Source organism: Scyliorhinus canicula, chromosome 13 (genome assembly GCF_902713615.1).
Source record: "Scyliorhinus canicula chromosome 13, sScyCan1.1, whole genome shotgun sequence".
Lineage (NCBI taxonomy): Eukaryota > Metazoa > Chordata > Chondrichthyes > Carcharhiniformes > Scyliorhinidae > Scyliorhinus > Scyliorhinus canicula.
The window spans coordinates 107,026,885-107,044,093 of NC_052158.1; the positions used below are offsets into that span (position 1 = coordinate 107,026,885).

The 17,209-nt window shown below is 46.8% G+C and overlaps 1 protein-coding gene across 4 annotated transcripts in view; it reads left to right on the forward strand.

The window, feature by feature from the left end:
- si:ch211-51h4.2 overlaps window positions 1-17,209 on the forward strand; it is a 477,954-nt gene that overhangs the window by 72,346 nt on the left and 388,399 nt on the right. For 2 of the 4 annotated variants that reach the window (XM_038815048.1, XM_038815049.1), the window contains exon 6: window positions 3,691-3,883. The exons of the other annotated variants lie outside the window; for them this stretch is intronic. In XM_038815048.1, the coding sequence (XP_038670976.1) occupies window positions 3,691-3,883 (193 nt within the window). The remainder of the gene's footprint in view (window positions 1-3,690; window positions 3,884-17,209) is intronic. 4 annotated transcript variants of the gene reach the window in all.

The window sequence follows — 17,209 nt, forward strand, 5'->3', positions numbered from 1 at the left end:
GTGGCGAGGACAGGTGTGGGCCCGGGGCCGGAAAATGCAGTGAGCCATTCAAAAGTCTATTGACTTCGGTGAGACTGGAAAATCCCACCGGCAGGAGCGACTGTAAAATTGCATCCATTGATATTAAAGGGTTAACTCGATGACTAGTATGATTTATGATCAAAATTGTTCCCTGCAGCCACCGGCTCTGACTTCAGTAAGGCTTTCTCACATAGATGGAAACAACAGATATGATGCTTATGGCAGTACAAACACGATGGCCTGGATTTCTGTGGAATAGTGCCTATTCTGGAAATCTTTAAAAATGGCGGATGGGAACCTATTCCAGGATTCTCACCCTCCAATTTCCAAAACTGGCAATTTTCACTGGCATTGGGTTGGGGCTTCCGAAAGAGTATGAAGCCTGCATTCATGACCTGACCAGTTCCATTGCTAGGGTAGGCATCTCAGAATCATCCCACCCCCTGCAATTTTTGTGGAATTTGGCCAACTTCTCGAGTACTCATGATTTATGGGGAGTCATGAACCATTGTCTGTGGTGGCGCAGTGGTTAGCACTGCTGCCTCACGACGCTGAGGACCCAGGTTCGATCCCGGCCCCGGATCATTGTCCGTGTGGAGTTTGCACATTCTCCCCGTGTCTGTGTGGGTTTCACCCCCATAACCCAAAGATGTGCAGGCTAGATGGATTGGCCACACTAAATTGCCCCTTAATTGGAAAAATAAAAAAATTCATTTCATCCATGCCCTCAAAGCCCCTTCCATAGGCTTTCCATTGCCCCATGTCCCTTTCACGCCCTCCTGCATACTCCATGGCCATAGTATACACTATTTATAGAACCAATGAGCCACATAGTAACAATGGCAAGTCTTGAAATACTTAAGAAGAAACACACATTCAGAAATCTGCTTTAAAAAATGGTTGCTCTTAGAACCTTTTAAAAGTCAGATGGACTCTGCTATCCACAGTTTCAATAACAACCCTTACTCCACTTTACACCTCTTAATCATGTCAAAATAAACATGCATACTTTGAAAATGAAACAGATTCAATAATTACTTCTTATAACCTCAGAAAGAAGTCAACAATCATAGCTAACACTCCATTTCAGCCTGTGTTAACAGATTCCGACTGAGCTGATTCCACTCGTAGGTTTTGGAGCTCAACCAAGAATTCATAATGAGAATATCTGGAGAAACAGATGCCATGTTTCTCTTAGTATAGTTGCCAATGGTCTCATTATGCAAGCTTGGCTGAGCTCCAAGAGTCACTAATGGAGAGATATGAGGGAACATGGGGGGAACACTGAGAGGCATGAGGTGTGAGTGAGGGTGTGAGGAGTAAGGGTGAACAATCTAATGTGATAGGATGAAGTCTGAGAGAACTGAGTAGGGCTTTCCAACTAGTCCGTCTGTGCACTTGTTGCATCCACAGCGACCTCTGAACTATTTCTGGGTCGGTAGGCGTGACTCGATCCCACCGCTGTCTCTCTGGAGTGAAAATAGAATAATGGCAAGCCAAATGGGTAGATGTTAGTCGTGTTTTTATACTGAACTGCCAAAAAGAAAAGGAATTTAACCGATAATGACTGACTCTCCCTCAACTATGGTCTTCAGTGGGGATATTGTTCCCTGTATTTCTTAATCCACAAGTCGTCAGCTCTGAGATGCCACTGAAGCTAATGCCATACAGGAGAGAAAGGATTATAATTGTCTCATCCTTCTTGATTTGTCTGCATTGTTCAGCACACCATCATCCTCTAACACCTGTGCTCCAATGTCCAGCTGAGTGGGACTACCCTCATCTGGTTCCACTCTTACCTATCAAGTTATAGCTAGACAATCTTCAGCAATGGATTATTTCGCCCCTGTGCCTCTGAAGTCATCCCGAGCTCGATCCTTTCCCCTGTCTTCTTTCCTATCCACATGCTGCCCTTTGGTGACCATATGCTAAGGCCGAACATCAGGTTACATACGTTTGCTGATAACACCCAGTTCTAACTCAACTCTATGATCTGCCAGATTGCTTGTGTGCATCAATCAAAATTTTCTCCAGTTAAACAGTCGGAAGATCAAAGCCTTTGGGCGGAATTTTACGGCCCGATCATGGCTGGGGCCAGGCCATAAAACGCAGCAAGCTGTTTAAAAGGTCCATTGACTTCGCAGGACTGTAAAAACCCCACCACTGTAAAATTCCACCCTTTGTCTGCAGCCCCTGCCACAAACTCTGTTCCCCAGCCAACAATTCCATTCCCCCATAGTGGGTGCCTGCAACTCGCTGCCAGAGGAGGTAGTGGAAGGAGAGACGAAAGTGACATTTAAGGGGCATTGTGACAAATACATAAATAGGATGGGAAGAGAGTGATATGGACCCAGGAAGTGTAGAAGATTTTAGTTTAGATGGACAGCATGGTCGGCACATGCATTGGAGGGCCGAAGGGCCTGTTCCTGTGCTGTACTTTGCTCTTTGTTCTTTCCTCGGACTGAATCAGACTTGTTGCAACCTCAACCGCAGTATCATATCCCACCACTGCAGGTGGTTGAATTTTAATTTAATAAGAATCTGGAATTATAGGTCGAATGATGATCAGGAAACCACTGTCGATTGTTGTAAAAATCCACCTGATTGACAAACGTCCTTTCGGGAAGGAAATCTGCCAGCATTACCTGGTCTGGTCTGCACGTGACTCCAGACCCACAGCAATGTGGTTGCTCTTAACTGCCCTCTGAAATGGCCTTGCAAACCATTCAGTTCAAGGGCAGTTAGGGATGGGCAATAAATGTCGGCCTAGCCAGCGACTCCCACATCCCATAAAATAAATAATAAAAAATAATTGAGCCAGAGCTAACATGTCTACACCATATCCTATCTATCATAACGATGACCAAAATCCAAATCCATATCATCAACTGCCTCCACATTTGCCTCAACTCATATGCTGCCAAAACTCTAATCCATGCTGTTTTAACCTCCTGACTCAACGATTCCAATCTTCATTGTTCCATAAACCCAAACTTATCCAGAACTCTGTGACTGGCAGCCTAACCCACAGCAAGTCTAGATTACCTGTCACCCCCATGTTCACTAACTATATTGGCTCAAGTCTCTACAACGCCTTGATTTTAGAAATCTTATTCTTGTGTTCAGATTCCTCTCGCGACTTTCTATTCTCCATCTCTCAAAGCTGATAGAGCTCGAGAACATTCACAAGATTTTAGCATGCTTCCAACTTTGGCTTCTTGTATTTTTTCCGCTTTCTTTTTCACAACCTTAGAGGCCATTCTGGCAGCTGTCTAGCCCAGTGCTGCTCAACTTTTTTTACGTCAAAGGTTTTAAACCATAAAAGATTTTGAGGCGCACCTTCTATTTTCTCCAACGGAACTGCCCTCTCACAAAAGCCTTTTATCCCTCAAACCACCTCAAAAGATGTCAAGCCACCATTTAATACAATTTTCATTAGTCTAAGAAGTTTACAATAAGAGCCTTGGTTTTCTTAACTTGCATGTCAAATACAATATTGGAGCCTGTATCTCCTTTTCTTAACTTTATAGGTTCCTGTTTCTTACCTCTCTTCTCTTTCTGGGAACATTGTTTTATTTTTCTTCTCCCTGTCTTTCACATTTTTCTGTTTTCAACCTCTCCCTGTCTCCCTTACTCACCCAGGATTTTGTGTTTGTGCTTTTTGTGCAGGCACACAGAACCGTTGTCTTCAACCTTGTGGTCGGCCTCTCCAATTCCCAAAGAACCTGGAATCTCCTACGCATGAGTCAGCCAGGAAAGGGCTGCATCTGCGCGGTTTGGGATGTTTTAAATTGGCAGTCCCAACCGTGCATGCGCCAGACGGGAATGGGCCACGCATCCGCAGTTTTGAAGTTTTACATCGGTAAGGCCCATGCACATGATCAATGTTAAAAATTCAAAACTGCCTGTGTGCAGCCAATTCCTAGCCGTCACATGCACGGTTCGGATCACCAATATAAAATAATACAAACCACACACGTGGGAGGCCCAAGGTTTATCGGGACTTGGAGAAACAAACTACGGAGCTGAAAACGAAGATCATGGGCGGGATTTACTGCCCCACTGTTTGTTTTCGGTGGCGGAGGCGGCCCGCTAGTGGAATTTTCTGGTCCCGCCGGACCGGAAGATCCCACTGTCGTGAACAGCCGGTAAATTCTGTTCATTTTGAACCTTATTTTGCGGCACACTTGTGGGGCCTTCACGACACACTGGTTGGGACTTTTTGGTCTGGACCATAAGTTCTTGAATTGCTTTCCTAAACCTCTCTGCTTCAGTTTCCTCTTTCAGATTCTCCATAAAAACTACATCTTTGGCTGAGCTATTGGTCACCTGTCCAAATGTCACCTCCTTTGACCCATTTTCAATTTTTGCCTGATCATGTTCTTTTTCAGGACCTTGGAACATTATACTATGTTAAAGATGTTATATAAATTTGAATAGTTTTTAAATTATTAGTGAGTAACTGGTAAATTATAGTAAGTAGAGCTACGAATATTTTTCTTCAGTGCATTTAATTGGAAACTCTAATTACAGAAGTGAAAGAGGAAAGGCATTGACGCTTCTAAAATTTCATGACTGTCAAGGGATTGAGTCTGTGAGAACAATTAATTTGCGATGAATATATACAGTTTGATTTACTGGTTATTAGATTCTTCGTGCATACCTACATGCAATTCCATGTAAAAATGATTTGTCACAGCTTCTTTGGCATATGCCCTGCCAATAATTTTGCATGCTTGGAAAAGTACAGGAACGTTTCCCATTTATTGCGAAACAAAAGGTCCCTTGTCAAGGAGATCACCCCTAATTCCTCTAATCTTCAGAGAATATAGACCCAATTTACTCAGCCTCTCATCATAGGAGCTTGTCCAGGAGACCTACTTCCTGTTTCCATTAAACTGCTAACTACCCAGCCCCCTCTTCCTGGTCCCATATTCACTGTCACAGTAAATGGATGTCTCTTCAAGTATTGTTCCTCTCTGCTTTGAATTTGCCAGTATTGGACTCCCGGTGGTGGCCGTGGAGTAAGTGGTGCCTCCCGCTCAAGGCTGATTTTTTTTTTTGGTCTATTCCTGCCCAAAGGGCGCAGTATTTGATTTTCGGAGGCATTTTGTGTGCTTTTGGGGGGAGGGGGTATTCCGAGGCAGGTCTTGGCAGGGGAGCAGTCATGGTGTGTGTGCTTTTTGTTACCCTTTGGAGGTCGACAGTTGGGATGGTTGAGGGGAGGTGGAGGGGAGCTGGAGGGAGGAGGGGTGCTTGGAGGCCTTGGGTAGCGGGCCACCATGCTAGGCGGGCGGGCTTGTTAACGGGAGTGAAGTGGGGGATTTCCAGAAGGAAGGCGTAGGGGGATGAATGGAGTTTGTTCTTTGTTTGAAGATGGGGGGGGGGGGGGGGGGGGGGGGGGAGGGGGGGGGCAGGGGAGGGGGGGAAGGGCTGCTGCTAAAGGTGTGGTTGGTGTGGTGCAGTTGGGAAGGGATCGATGGCGGTGGACATCCAGGGGCAGGCATGGAGTGGCGCGAGACACGGGCCAGGGGCTGGCCCAAAAAGGGTATGGCTGATTGGCATGGGAAGTGGTGGAGGAGCCCCCTGAACAGGTTGGTCAGCCCTGAGGGGGCTGAATGGGCTGGTTAAACGGTCGCATGTGTTCACGCATCTGAGAAGTTTGAAGGCAGACGTGGTTTTTTTTGCAGGAGACGCTCCTGAAGTTGGGGGAATCAGACGAGGCTGAGAAAGGGTTGGGTGGGGCAGGTGTTTCATTTGGGGTTGGTTATGAAGACGAAAGGGGGTGACGGTGTTTTCAGCACCTTGGAACGTTATACTATGTTAAAGATATTATATAAATTTAAAATAAGGTTCAAAATGAAAGCAAGGGAACTAAATAAGTGGGTTGTGTTTGAGGGAGGGAGCATTGTGGCCGAACCCCGGGGGGGGGGGGGGGGGGGGGGGGGGGGGGGGCTGGGGCTGGTGATGATGAGTGTTAATGGAATGTTGGAGATGCCGGTGGTTCTGGTCCTGAATTGGGACAACGTGGATTTTATGAGGTGGCTTTTGCAAAGGGTCCGGACCTGGACCTGTATCAGTTGATCATGGAGAGGTGATTTTAAAACCGTCATAGATTCGAGCTTGGACCGGTCAAGTCCCAAGTTGTCGAAGGTTTAGGCAGTGGCGAGGGAGCTGAGGTGGTTTCATGGAGCGCATGGCTGTGGTTGACCAGTGGAGGTTTTGGGTGGCCGAGGGCGAAGGAGCTTTCATACTTTTCCCGTGTGCACTGGGTGTGCTCCCAGTTGACTTTTTTGCTTTGGACAAGACATTGCTATTGGGGATGGCCTACTCGGAGTTTTCAGCGATCGTGGTTTGTGATCACGTGCCACATTGGGTTGATTTGCAGGTGGCTCGGGGATGGCTCAATGGCTGCAATAGAGGTTGGATGTGGGGTTGCTGGCAGATGAGGCGTGTGAGTGGCACAGCTGCTATTCGAGGCTACGTGGAGCTGAATGATACACGGGAGGTCACAGCCGCCATGCTGTGGGAGGCGCTCAAGGCTGTAGTCAGGGGGGAGTTTTTATCAATTTGGGGATATAGGAGAAAGCGGAGCGGGAGGAGAGGGCAGGGCTGGTGGATGGGATTTTGAGGGTGTTCAGAAGATACTCTGTGGTGCCGGAGATAGGGTTGTTGAAGGAGAGGCAGAGGCTTTAGATGGAGTTTGGGCTAGTTTCTTCGGGGAAGGCGGTGGGACAGGTGCAGAAGGCCAGTGTGGTTCTGTGTGAGTACGGGGAAAAGGCAAGTCGGATGTTGGCAATCAATTGAGAAAGCAGAAGGTGGTGAGGGAGATCGGCAGAATTAGGGATGAAAAGAGTACGGTCGTGATGGACCCGGAGGAGGTGAATGGAATGTTTGAGGCCTTTCAAAGGAGGCCCTACGAGCCAGAGCCCTGACCAGGGACGACGGGCTGCGGTGGTTCCTGGATGGGTTGGAGTTTCCCAAAATGGAGGAGGGGCTGATTCAGGGGCTTGGGGCCCCAATTGTGCTGAGGGAGGTGATGGATGGTATGGGGGCGATGCAAGCGGAGAAGGTCCCGGGGCCAGACGGGTTCCCGGTATAATTTTATTAAAAGCTTGGGGCGAACCTGGACCACTGCCGGTGAGGGCATGTAATGAAGCGAAGGAGAGTGGCGAATGTCCCCCTACATTGCCGCAGGCTTCCATCTCCCTGAGTTTAAAGAAGGAGAAGGACCCGGAGCAGTGTGGGTTGTACCACCCAATATCATTATTGAATGTGGAAGCCAAGTTATTGCGAAAGTGTTGGCACGCGAATTGAGGACTGTGTGCTGGGGTGATAGTTGATCATCAGACAGAGTTTGTGAAAGGGAGACAGTTTTGGCGAATGTGAGGAGGCTACTCGATGTAATCATGATGCTGTCGGAGCGGCATGAGGTGGAGGTAGTGGTGGCGTGGGACGTGGAGAAGGCTTTTGATCGGGTGGAGCCAATGTTAATGGCACTTAGGGCGTCGAGGTATTGGAGAGGGATTGAGCAGGGGGGATGCTGAGCATACAGTTTCGTTTTATACCGACGACCTGTTACAATATATTTCGGACTCGGTGGGCAGCATTGGAGGCATCGTGGAGATCCTGGGGGAATTTGGCTGGTTTTTCGGATACAAATTGAATATGGGAAAGAACAAGGTTAATGCCAGAGGGCAGCCAAGGCGACTAGGGGAGTTACTGTTTCGGGTGGCGGGGGCGAGTTTCAGATATTTGGGTATCCAGGTGGTGCAGGGTTGGGCACAGTTGCATGAACTGAACTTGAATTTACTGGTGGAGCAGATGAAGCAGAATCTAAGAGGTGGGATGTGCTGCCTCTGTCGCTGGAAGGACGGGTGCAGACGTTGCTGGCAAGGTTTTTGTTTGTATTTCAGAATGTCCCAATCTTTGTTCCCAAGTCATTTTTGAGGAAGGGGCCAGTGTGGGGGTGGATAGGGATACGTGTTTGAGGGCTTTGTTATTGGCACCCTTGCCATTGTCGCCAGCCAGGGACTGCACGAGCCCAGTGGTAGTGTCGGCTTTCAGGGTGTGGGGGCAGTGGAGGCAGCATTTGGGGCTGGAGGGTGCCTGGAAGACACCAATCTATAATAACCATAGGTTTGCACAGTCGGGGCTGAATGCGAGGTTTAGGCTGTGGTAGCAGGCAGGGTTGAGCACTTGGGGTGATTTGTTCATTGGGGCAAATTTGCGGGGCTGGATGACCTGGAGGAAGTGTATGAGTTGCCCAGGGGAATTGTTTTAGGTACCTGCTGGTTCGGGACTTCATAAGGAGAGCGATGTAGTCCTTTCCTGGGAGGCCGCCCCTGGAGTTGCAGGATAAAGTACTGTTGAGGGACGAGATAGGGGAGGGAAAGGTGTCGGATATCTATAAGGAATTGATGGAGTGGGAGGGAGCCCTGGTGGGGGGATGTTACGTGCAAATGGAGGTGGGGGCCGAGACATTGGCAGAGGCCTTCTGGAGGGTGAACGCATCCTTGTCATGTGGGAGGTTAAGCCTCATCCAGTTTAAAGTGTTGCATAGGTCCCACACTCTGGTGGCTAGGAAGAGTAGGTTCTTTGTGGGGGTGGAGGATAGGTGTAGGAGGTGCGCAGGGGTGGGGGGGTCCGCAGACCATTTCCACATGTTCTGGGCGTGTCCAGGACTGTGGAGGTTCTGACAGGGGTTCTTGGAAATGATGTGCGAGGTGCTGGGTATGGAGGTAGTTCCGAGTCCAGAGGTGGTGATATTCGGGGCATCGGAAGACCTGGGAGTCTGGGGGTGAGGGAGGCCAATGACTTGGCCTTTGCCTCCCTGTTAGCCTGGAACGGATTTTGCTGGGGTGGTGAGACTTGGAGTCGCCGAAAGTGGGAGTGTGGGTGAGTGACCTGGCAGAATTCCTGAGGCTGGAGAAGGTCAAGTTCGCTCTGAGGGGGTCGGCAGAGGGATTCACCCGGAGGTGGAAGCCGTTTATTGATTTCTTTAAGGGGGATTTAGGGGTCAGTAAGGTGGGAGTGGCGGCGGAAGGGGGGTAAAATGTGGAAGGCGAGATGCGGTAGGGGGTTGGCATTGGGGGGGGGGGGGGGGGGTCAGGTGGGGTGTGGTTATTCATTGAGTTGTTTTGTTGTTCCCCTGATTTTTTTGTGTATTTGTGAAAATGCCTTGATTAAAATATTTTCTAAAAAAATAATTTGCCATTATTACCCTTCTCCTAAAAAGTCTCAACTCTTGCCTTCAGCGTCCTTGTCATCTCCCAGATCCATGTTTATCTTTCCCAGAATCCATCATCCAATCAGGTTTCTCTCTCTGCCACAGAACCAAACAGCTGTTTTCAAAGTCACAAAATACATTTTTTGTAACTATGACAAAAGTAAACTTGCCCCTCTTCTTGATCTGTCTGGCAACTTTGACACAGTTGACCACACCCTCCTCCTAGTGCACCTCTGCACGGTCATCCAGCTGGATGGAATTGCACTCTCCTGGTTCCATTTTAATCTCTTAAATCATAGTTTTCGAAAAATTAAATGAAGCAGTCAAAGATTCGCAGTTTGAAGCAAAAGGAGAATTTTTCATCTCTGTAGCAAGTGAGCTGGAGCTCTTTCTGGCAAATTATCAAACTGATGCCCCGTGATACCATCATCTCTCTTCTGAATTCTGCAGCGTAATGAAAAACTTTTTGGAGTGCTTCATGAAGGAGAACGTACTTGCTGATGCAACTCAAGTTGAGTCAAGTCAGTGTCACAAGCAACCTCAGAGACATTTCAAAGATGTGGAATTGGTTGTCCAAAACCTATTGCATGTGAATAGGTAGGGAAAGATAAGCTCTACTTATAGTGCAAAAAGGAATGCCAAGAATTCCTCAGAAACATAAATAAAAAGTTGTTGGCGAAATCACCCATCAGCTCTCGTCTGGCTCAAGCGTTAACCAGGTTGAACCCAGCACTCATACCTCAACCAGTGAACTGCAAAGCAACACAATCAGCATGTTTGCAGATGCCAGTGGATGCAGGTCATATTGTTGTTTATCGTTACGGCATAATTCTTAAAGAATTCTAGAGACTAGTTGACAACTGCAGAAATCAAGACACCCCAGTGAGTTTACATTTCTCAGCAAAGAAACAGACAGCTTGGTCACCCTGTGTATTGCATTGGAAGGAGAGCAAACATGCAAGCATTTATGGGCTGTAAGAAAGTCGCTTCTTTCCTGGTCACATGGCTAGGCAGCAATGGAGGCACTGTAGTGATCTTTACATGGGAAATTGAAAGATCACTAGGGGGCAGCACTGGCAGGTATAAAAGCAGTCGCAAGTGGCTCTCTGCCTCTCTTGGTGATTAGACTGTGACGAGAGCAGCAGCATAGATCTAGCTCAGGGCTACTAATGTGGTCAGACATAGCTACTGTATATAAACGTAATCTTTTGACTGGTATTGATCTTAAAGTAAGAACTCACGCGGTTGTTAAATTCTGTCACACAATAAACCTTTCAATACCTGTGGACAACTTCGAGCCTTCTTCATCAAGCTGCAGAAAGCCTCTGCAGTAAGTGGATTGAGTAACGCATGTTACATACAGTAGTGCTACCAAACACATTACAGTAAGGTAACAAAAAGAGGCACAATGCTCAGAGAACAAAGAATTGGTCCTGGAAAACCAAAAGAAAATTGCATCTTTCAAAGAGACTAATTAATGCCCAGATTAGAGGTGTGGGAGTTGCCTGCAATATAATAGTCTCTAAGGAACTTTTAATTAGCTACCAGATAGGATTATGGAACCCACTTGGAAGAGGAAACGGCCAAGAAAAGGGAAAACGGAAACCCAGAGAAGAGAAACAAGAAATTAGCAAGGGAGGTGGAAATCTGGGGAAAAAAGGAAGCATCGGATTGAGACAGATATCAAACACCACAGTGCGATGCAATGAAATAGCAACACCATAGTGCGATGCGGATGAAAAAGCTGAAGTTGCAGAATGCATCAATGAGCCCTGCTGGCCAAATCCAATGCAACAAGCCGCCATCTGAAAGAAAAGATGTAAAACTTTTGGAAAACATTAAGGAATTGGTTGTGTGGGAGGTGGAAGACCTGAAGCTGCACCGAGAAAAGTACACACAAAACCACTTCAGATATTGAAAAGTAAGATTGCTTGTATGTTCAAGGAAATAAAGCAGGGCTCAATTTGATATGTTCTCATGGGTGGAATTGTTTTGTTGTTTGTCTGATGGTAGTTTTCATCTTTCTTTTCGGAAGTAAATGGACTGGTGACACCTGAAACACTTTTCCCGGATTACAAAATTCTACAGAACAAGGTAGTCCTGTGAGAAATTGAGGTTATTGTATAACTGACACATAATGCAAGATTTCAATGTTTGTGTACACGTATTGGAGATTGAAAGAGAAAATGATCATGAAGTATTTTAATTTGGTCATGGAATAGTCTTGGAATTGTATTTTACTAATGGTGCAGGAACCCTGCCTGTTGAATCCCCTCAAGATTCCACCCTGAACCCCTCCTTTTTCTCATCTGTATGTTATCCCGTGGCAACATCATCTTGAAAACAGTATTAATTGTTAAAGGAAGGGTTCTGATGGAAGGGTCATCGACCTGAAACCTTAACTCTATTTGCCTCCACAAATGTTGTCTGACCTGAGTATTTCCAGCAGGTTCCGTTTTCATACGTTGTTAATTTTTACATGTAAGCTGACCCAGTACTACCTTACCTTTATCAACTACTCCGTGGTTGCAAAATTATTGAACTGTTTATCTGACATCCAATAGTAGTAGCCAGGCTCATGGCACTGTGGCTAGCTCTGCTGCACAGAAGGGCGGGAAAAAGACTGGCAGGGCTATAGTCATAGGGGATTCAATTGTAAGGGGAGTAGACAGGCGTTTCTGTGGTCGAAAACGAGACTCCCAAATGGTATGTTGCCTCCCGGGTGCTCGGGTCAGGGATGTCTCCGATCGGCTGCAGGACATACTAAAGGGGGAGGGTGAACAGCCAGTTGTTGTGGTGCATATAGGCACCAACGGTATAGGTAAAAAAAGGGATGAGGTACTACAATCAGAATTCAGGGAGTTAGGAGATAAGTTAAAAAGTAGGACCTGCGGGCAGCACGGTGGCCTAGTGGTTAGCACAGCTGCCTCATGGCGCTGAGGTCCCAGGTTCGATCCCGGCTCTGGTTCACTGTCCGTGTGGAGTTTGCACATTCTCCCCGTGTCTGCGTGGGTTTCGCCCCCACAACCCAAAATGTGCAGAGTAGGTGGATTGGTCACACTAAATTGCCCCTTAATTGGAAAAAATAATTGGGTAATCTAAATTTATTTTTAAAAAAGTAGGACCTCAAAGGTAGTAATCTCAGGATTGCTACCAGTGCCACGGGACAGTCAGAGTAGAAATTCAAGAATAGTCAGAATGAATATGTGGCTTGAGAGATGGTGCAGGAGGGAGGGGTTCAGATTTTGGGGCATTGGAACCGGTTCTGGGGGCAGTGGGACCATTACAAACCGGATGGTCTACACCTGGGCAGGACTGGAACCAATGTCCTAGGGGGTGCTTTTGCTAACACTGTTGGGGAGATTTTAAACTAATGTGGCAGGGGGATGGGAACCAGATTAGGAAGATAGAGGTCAGTAAAGAAGCAGCAACTAAAGCCAGTAGGGTACGAGACAATAAACTCAATGTGACTAAGGGGAAGAGTAGACAGGGAAGAGATGATGAACGCAAAGGTGGTCTGAGGTGCATTTGTTTTAATGCGAGAAGTGTAGCAGGTAAGGCAGATGAACTTAGGGCTTGGATCAGTACCTGGGAATATGATGTTATTGGTATTACTGAGACTTGGTTGAGGGAAGGGCAGGACTGGCAACTGAATATCCCAGGGTATAGATGCTTCAGGAGGGATAGAGAGGGAGGTAGAAGGAGTGGAGGAGTTGCATTACTCGTCAGAGATGATATCACAGCTTTGATTAAGGAGGGCACGATGGAGGACTCAAGCACTGAGGCAATATGGGTGGAGCTGAGAAATAGGAAGGGTGCAGTAACATTGCTGGGACTTTACTACTGGCCTCCCAAAAGCGAGCATGAAGTAGAGGTACAAATATGCAGACAGATTATAGAAAAATGTAGGAGCAATAGGGTGGTTGTGATGGGAGATTTTAACTTCCCCAACATTGAATGGGATTTGTGTAGTGTTGGAGGCGTAGATGGAGCAGAGTTTGTAAGGAGCATCCAGGAGAGTTTTTTAGAGCAGTATGTAAATAGTCCAACTCGGGAAGGGGCCATACTGGACCTGGTATTGGGGAATGATCCCGGCCAGGTGGTTGATGTTTCAGTCGGTGATTAGTTTTAGAATACTCATGGACAAGGACAAGAGGGGTCCGAAAGGAAGAGTGCTAAATTGGGGAAAGGCAGAGTATAACAAAATTCGGCAGGAGCTAGGGAATGTGGATTGGAAGCAGCTGTTTAAGGGTAAATCCACATTTGAAATGTGGAAGTCTTTTAAGGAAAGGTTGATTAGAGTGCAGGACAGACATGTTCCTGTGAAAATGAAATATAGAAATGGCAAGATTAGGGAACCATGGATGACGGGTGAAATTGTGAGACTAGCTAAGATGAAAAAGGAAGCACACATAGGATCGAGGCAACTCAAAACTGATGAAACTTTGGAGGAATATCGGGAAAGTAGGACGAATCTCAAACGCGCAATAAAGAGGGCTAAAAGGGGTCATGAAATATCTTTGGCTAACAGGGTTAAGGAAAATCCCAAAGCATTTTATTCATATGTAAGGAGCAAGAGGGTAACTAGAGAAAGGATTGGCCCACTTAAAGACAAAAGAGGGAATTTATGCGTGGACTCAAAGGAAATGGGTGAGATTCTTAATGAGTACTTTGCATCGGTATTCACAAAGGAGAGGGACAAGATGGATGTTGAGGCTAGGGATGGATGTTTAAATACTCTCGGTCAAGTTGTCATACGGAAGGGGGAAGTTTTGGGTATTCTGAAAGACATTAAGGTGGACAAGTCCCCAGGACCGGATGGGATCTATCCCAGGTTACTGAGGGAAGCGAGGGTCGAAATAGCTGGGGCCTTAACAGATATCTTTGCAGCATCCTTGAGCACGGGTGAGGTCCCGGAGGATTGGAGAATTGCTAATGTTGTCCCTTTGTTTAAGAAGGGTAGCAGGGATAATCCAGGGAATTATAGACCTGTGAGCTTGACGTCAGTGGTAGGCAAACTGTTGGAGAAGATACTGAGGGATAGGATCTATTCACATCTGGAAGAAAATAGACTTATCAGTGATAGGCAGCATGGTTTTGTGCAGGGAAGGTCATGTCTTACAAACCTAATAGAATTCTTTGAGGAAGTGACAAAGTTAATTGATGAGGGAAGGGCTGTAGATGTCGTATACATGGACTTTAGTAAGGTGTTTGATAAGGTTTCCCATGGCAGGTTGATGGAAAAAGTGAAGTCGTATGGGGTTCAGGGTGTAGTAGCTAGATGGATATAGAACTGGCTGGGCAACAGGAGACAGAGGGTAGTGGTGGAAGGGAGTGTCTCAAAATGGAGAAGGGTGACTAGTGGTGTTCCACAGGGATCCGTGCTCGGACCACTGATGTTTGTGATCTACATAAATGACATGGAGGAAGGTATAGGTGGTCTGATTAGCAAGTTTGCAGATGATACTAAGATTGGTGGAGTTGCAGATAGCGAGGAGGACTGTCAGAGAATACAACAAAATATAGATAGATTGGAGAGTTGGGCAGAGAAATGGCAGATGGAGTTCAATCCAGGCAAATGCGAGGTGATGCATTTTGGAAGATCAAATTCAAGAGCGGACTATATGGTCAATGGAAGGGTCTTGGGGAAAATTGATGTGCAGAGAGATCTGGGAGTTCAGGTCCATTGTACCCTGAAGGTGGCAACGCAGGTTGATAGAGTGGTCAAGAAGGCATACAACATGCTTGCCTTCATCGGACGGGGTATTGCGTACAAGAGTTGGCAGGTCATGTTACAGTTGTATAGGACTTTGGTTCGGCCACATTTGGAATACTGCGTGCAGTTCTGGTCGCCACATTACCAGAAGGATGTGGATGCCTTGGAGAGTGTGCAGAGGAGGTTCACCAGGATGTTGCCTGGTATGGAGGGTGCTAGCTATGAAGAAAGGTTGAATAAATTAGGATTGTTTTCGTTGGAAAGACGTAGGTTGAGGGGGGACCTGATTGAGGTCTACAAAATTATGAGAGGTATGGACAGGGTGGATAGGAACAAGCTTTTCCAAAGAGTGGGGGTGTCAGTTACAAGGGGTCACGATTTCAAGGTGAGAGGGGGAAAGTTTAAGGGAGATGTGCGTGGAAAGTTTTTTACGCAGAGGGTGGTGGGTGCCTGGAACGCTTTACCAGTGGAGGTGGTAGAGGCGGGAACGATAGCATCATTTAAGAAGCATCTAGACAGGTATATGAATGGGCGGGAACAGAGGGAAGTAGACCTTGGAAAATAGGAGACAGGTTCAGATAAAGGATCTGGATCGGCGCAGGCTGGGAGGGCCGAAGGGCCTGTTCCTGTGCTGTAATTTTCTTTATTCTTTGTTCAATACCGGATGAGCTGAAACCCGTTTCTTCCAATTAAATATTCGGAAGACCGAAGCCATTTTGTCTTTGGTCCCTCTACAAGTTCAGTGTCCGATTTACTTAGTCCTTCCCTCTCCCTGACAACTGCCTGAAGCTGAACTAGAATGTTTGAAACCGTAGTGTAATATTTGACTTCAAGATGAGCTCCTGAGCAGATATCCATGCCATCACTGAGACTGCACTTTTCTACCTTTGTAACGGCCACGAACTCAGCTTTCCCTCAGCTCATCTGCTGCTTAAACATTCATTCTTCCTTTTGTTGTCTCTAAACTTGACTATCTCAATATACTTCTGGGCTGGGTTTGTCCACATTCTTCATAAACCTGAGGTAATTCAAAGTTCTGCAGCTTATATTCCTAGTTAGACCACATCTGGAATACTGTGAACAGTTTTGGTCCCCTTATCTAAGGAAAGATATATTGGCATTGGAGGCAGTCCAGAGAAGCCATACTTTGTTGATCCACAATATGGAGGGATTTTTTTATCAGCAGCGGTTGTGTAGGTTGGGCCTATACTTAGTGGAGTTTAGCAAAATAAGAGGCAACCTTATTGAGGCTTGGGGTTTGACCTGGTCAATGCTGAGAGATTGTTTCCCCTTGATTTGATTTGATTCATTGTCACATGTACTGAAGTACAGTGAAAAGTAGTTTTCTGCTGCCGAGGGAACGTACACTGTATGTACATATTAGACACAAGAATAATCAATAGGGAACATTGACAAATGGTACATCGACAAAACAGTGATTGGTTACAGTGCGGAGCAAGGGGCCAAACAAAGCAAATACATGAGCAAGAGCAGCATAGGGTGTTGTGAATAGTGTTCTTAAAGGGAACAGATCAGTCCGAGGGGGAGTCATTGAGGAGTCTTGTAGCTGTGGGGAGGAAGCCGTTCCTATGTCTGGATATGCGAGTCTTCAGACTTCTGTATCGTCTGCTGATGGAAGGGTCTGGAAGAAGGCAATGCCTGGGTGGGAGGGGTCTCTGATAATGCTGCCTTCCTTCCTGAGGCAGCGAGAGGTGCATACAGAATCAATGTCGGGTGGCAGGTTTGTGTGATGCGTTGGGCTGAGTTTGCCACAGTCTGCAGTTTCTTGCGATCTTGGATTGAGCAGTTGCCATACCAGGCTGTGTTGCAGCCGGATAGGATGCTCTCTATCGGACATCTGTAGAAGTTTGTGGGAGAGTCTAGGACCAGAGGGCATAATCTCAGAGTGAGGGGTCGCTCATTTAAGACAGAGATGAGGAGGGGTTTCTTCTCTCAGAGGGTAGCAGGGTAGCATTGGGGCAGCAGGGTAGCATGGTGGTTAGCATAAATGCTTCACAGCTCCAGGGTCCCAGGTTCGATTCCCGGCTGGGTCACTGTCTGTGTGGAGTCTGCACGTCCTCCCCCTGTGTGCGTGGGTTTCCTCCGGGTGCTCCGGTTTCCTCCCACAGTCCAAAGATGTGCGGGTTAGGTGGATTGGCCATGCTAAATTGCCCGTAGTGTCCTAATAAAAGTAAGGTTAAGGGGGGGTTGTTGGGTTACGGGTATAGGGTGGATACGTGGGT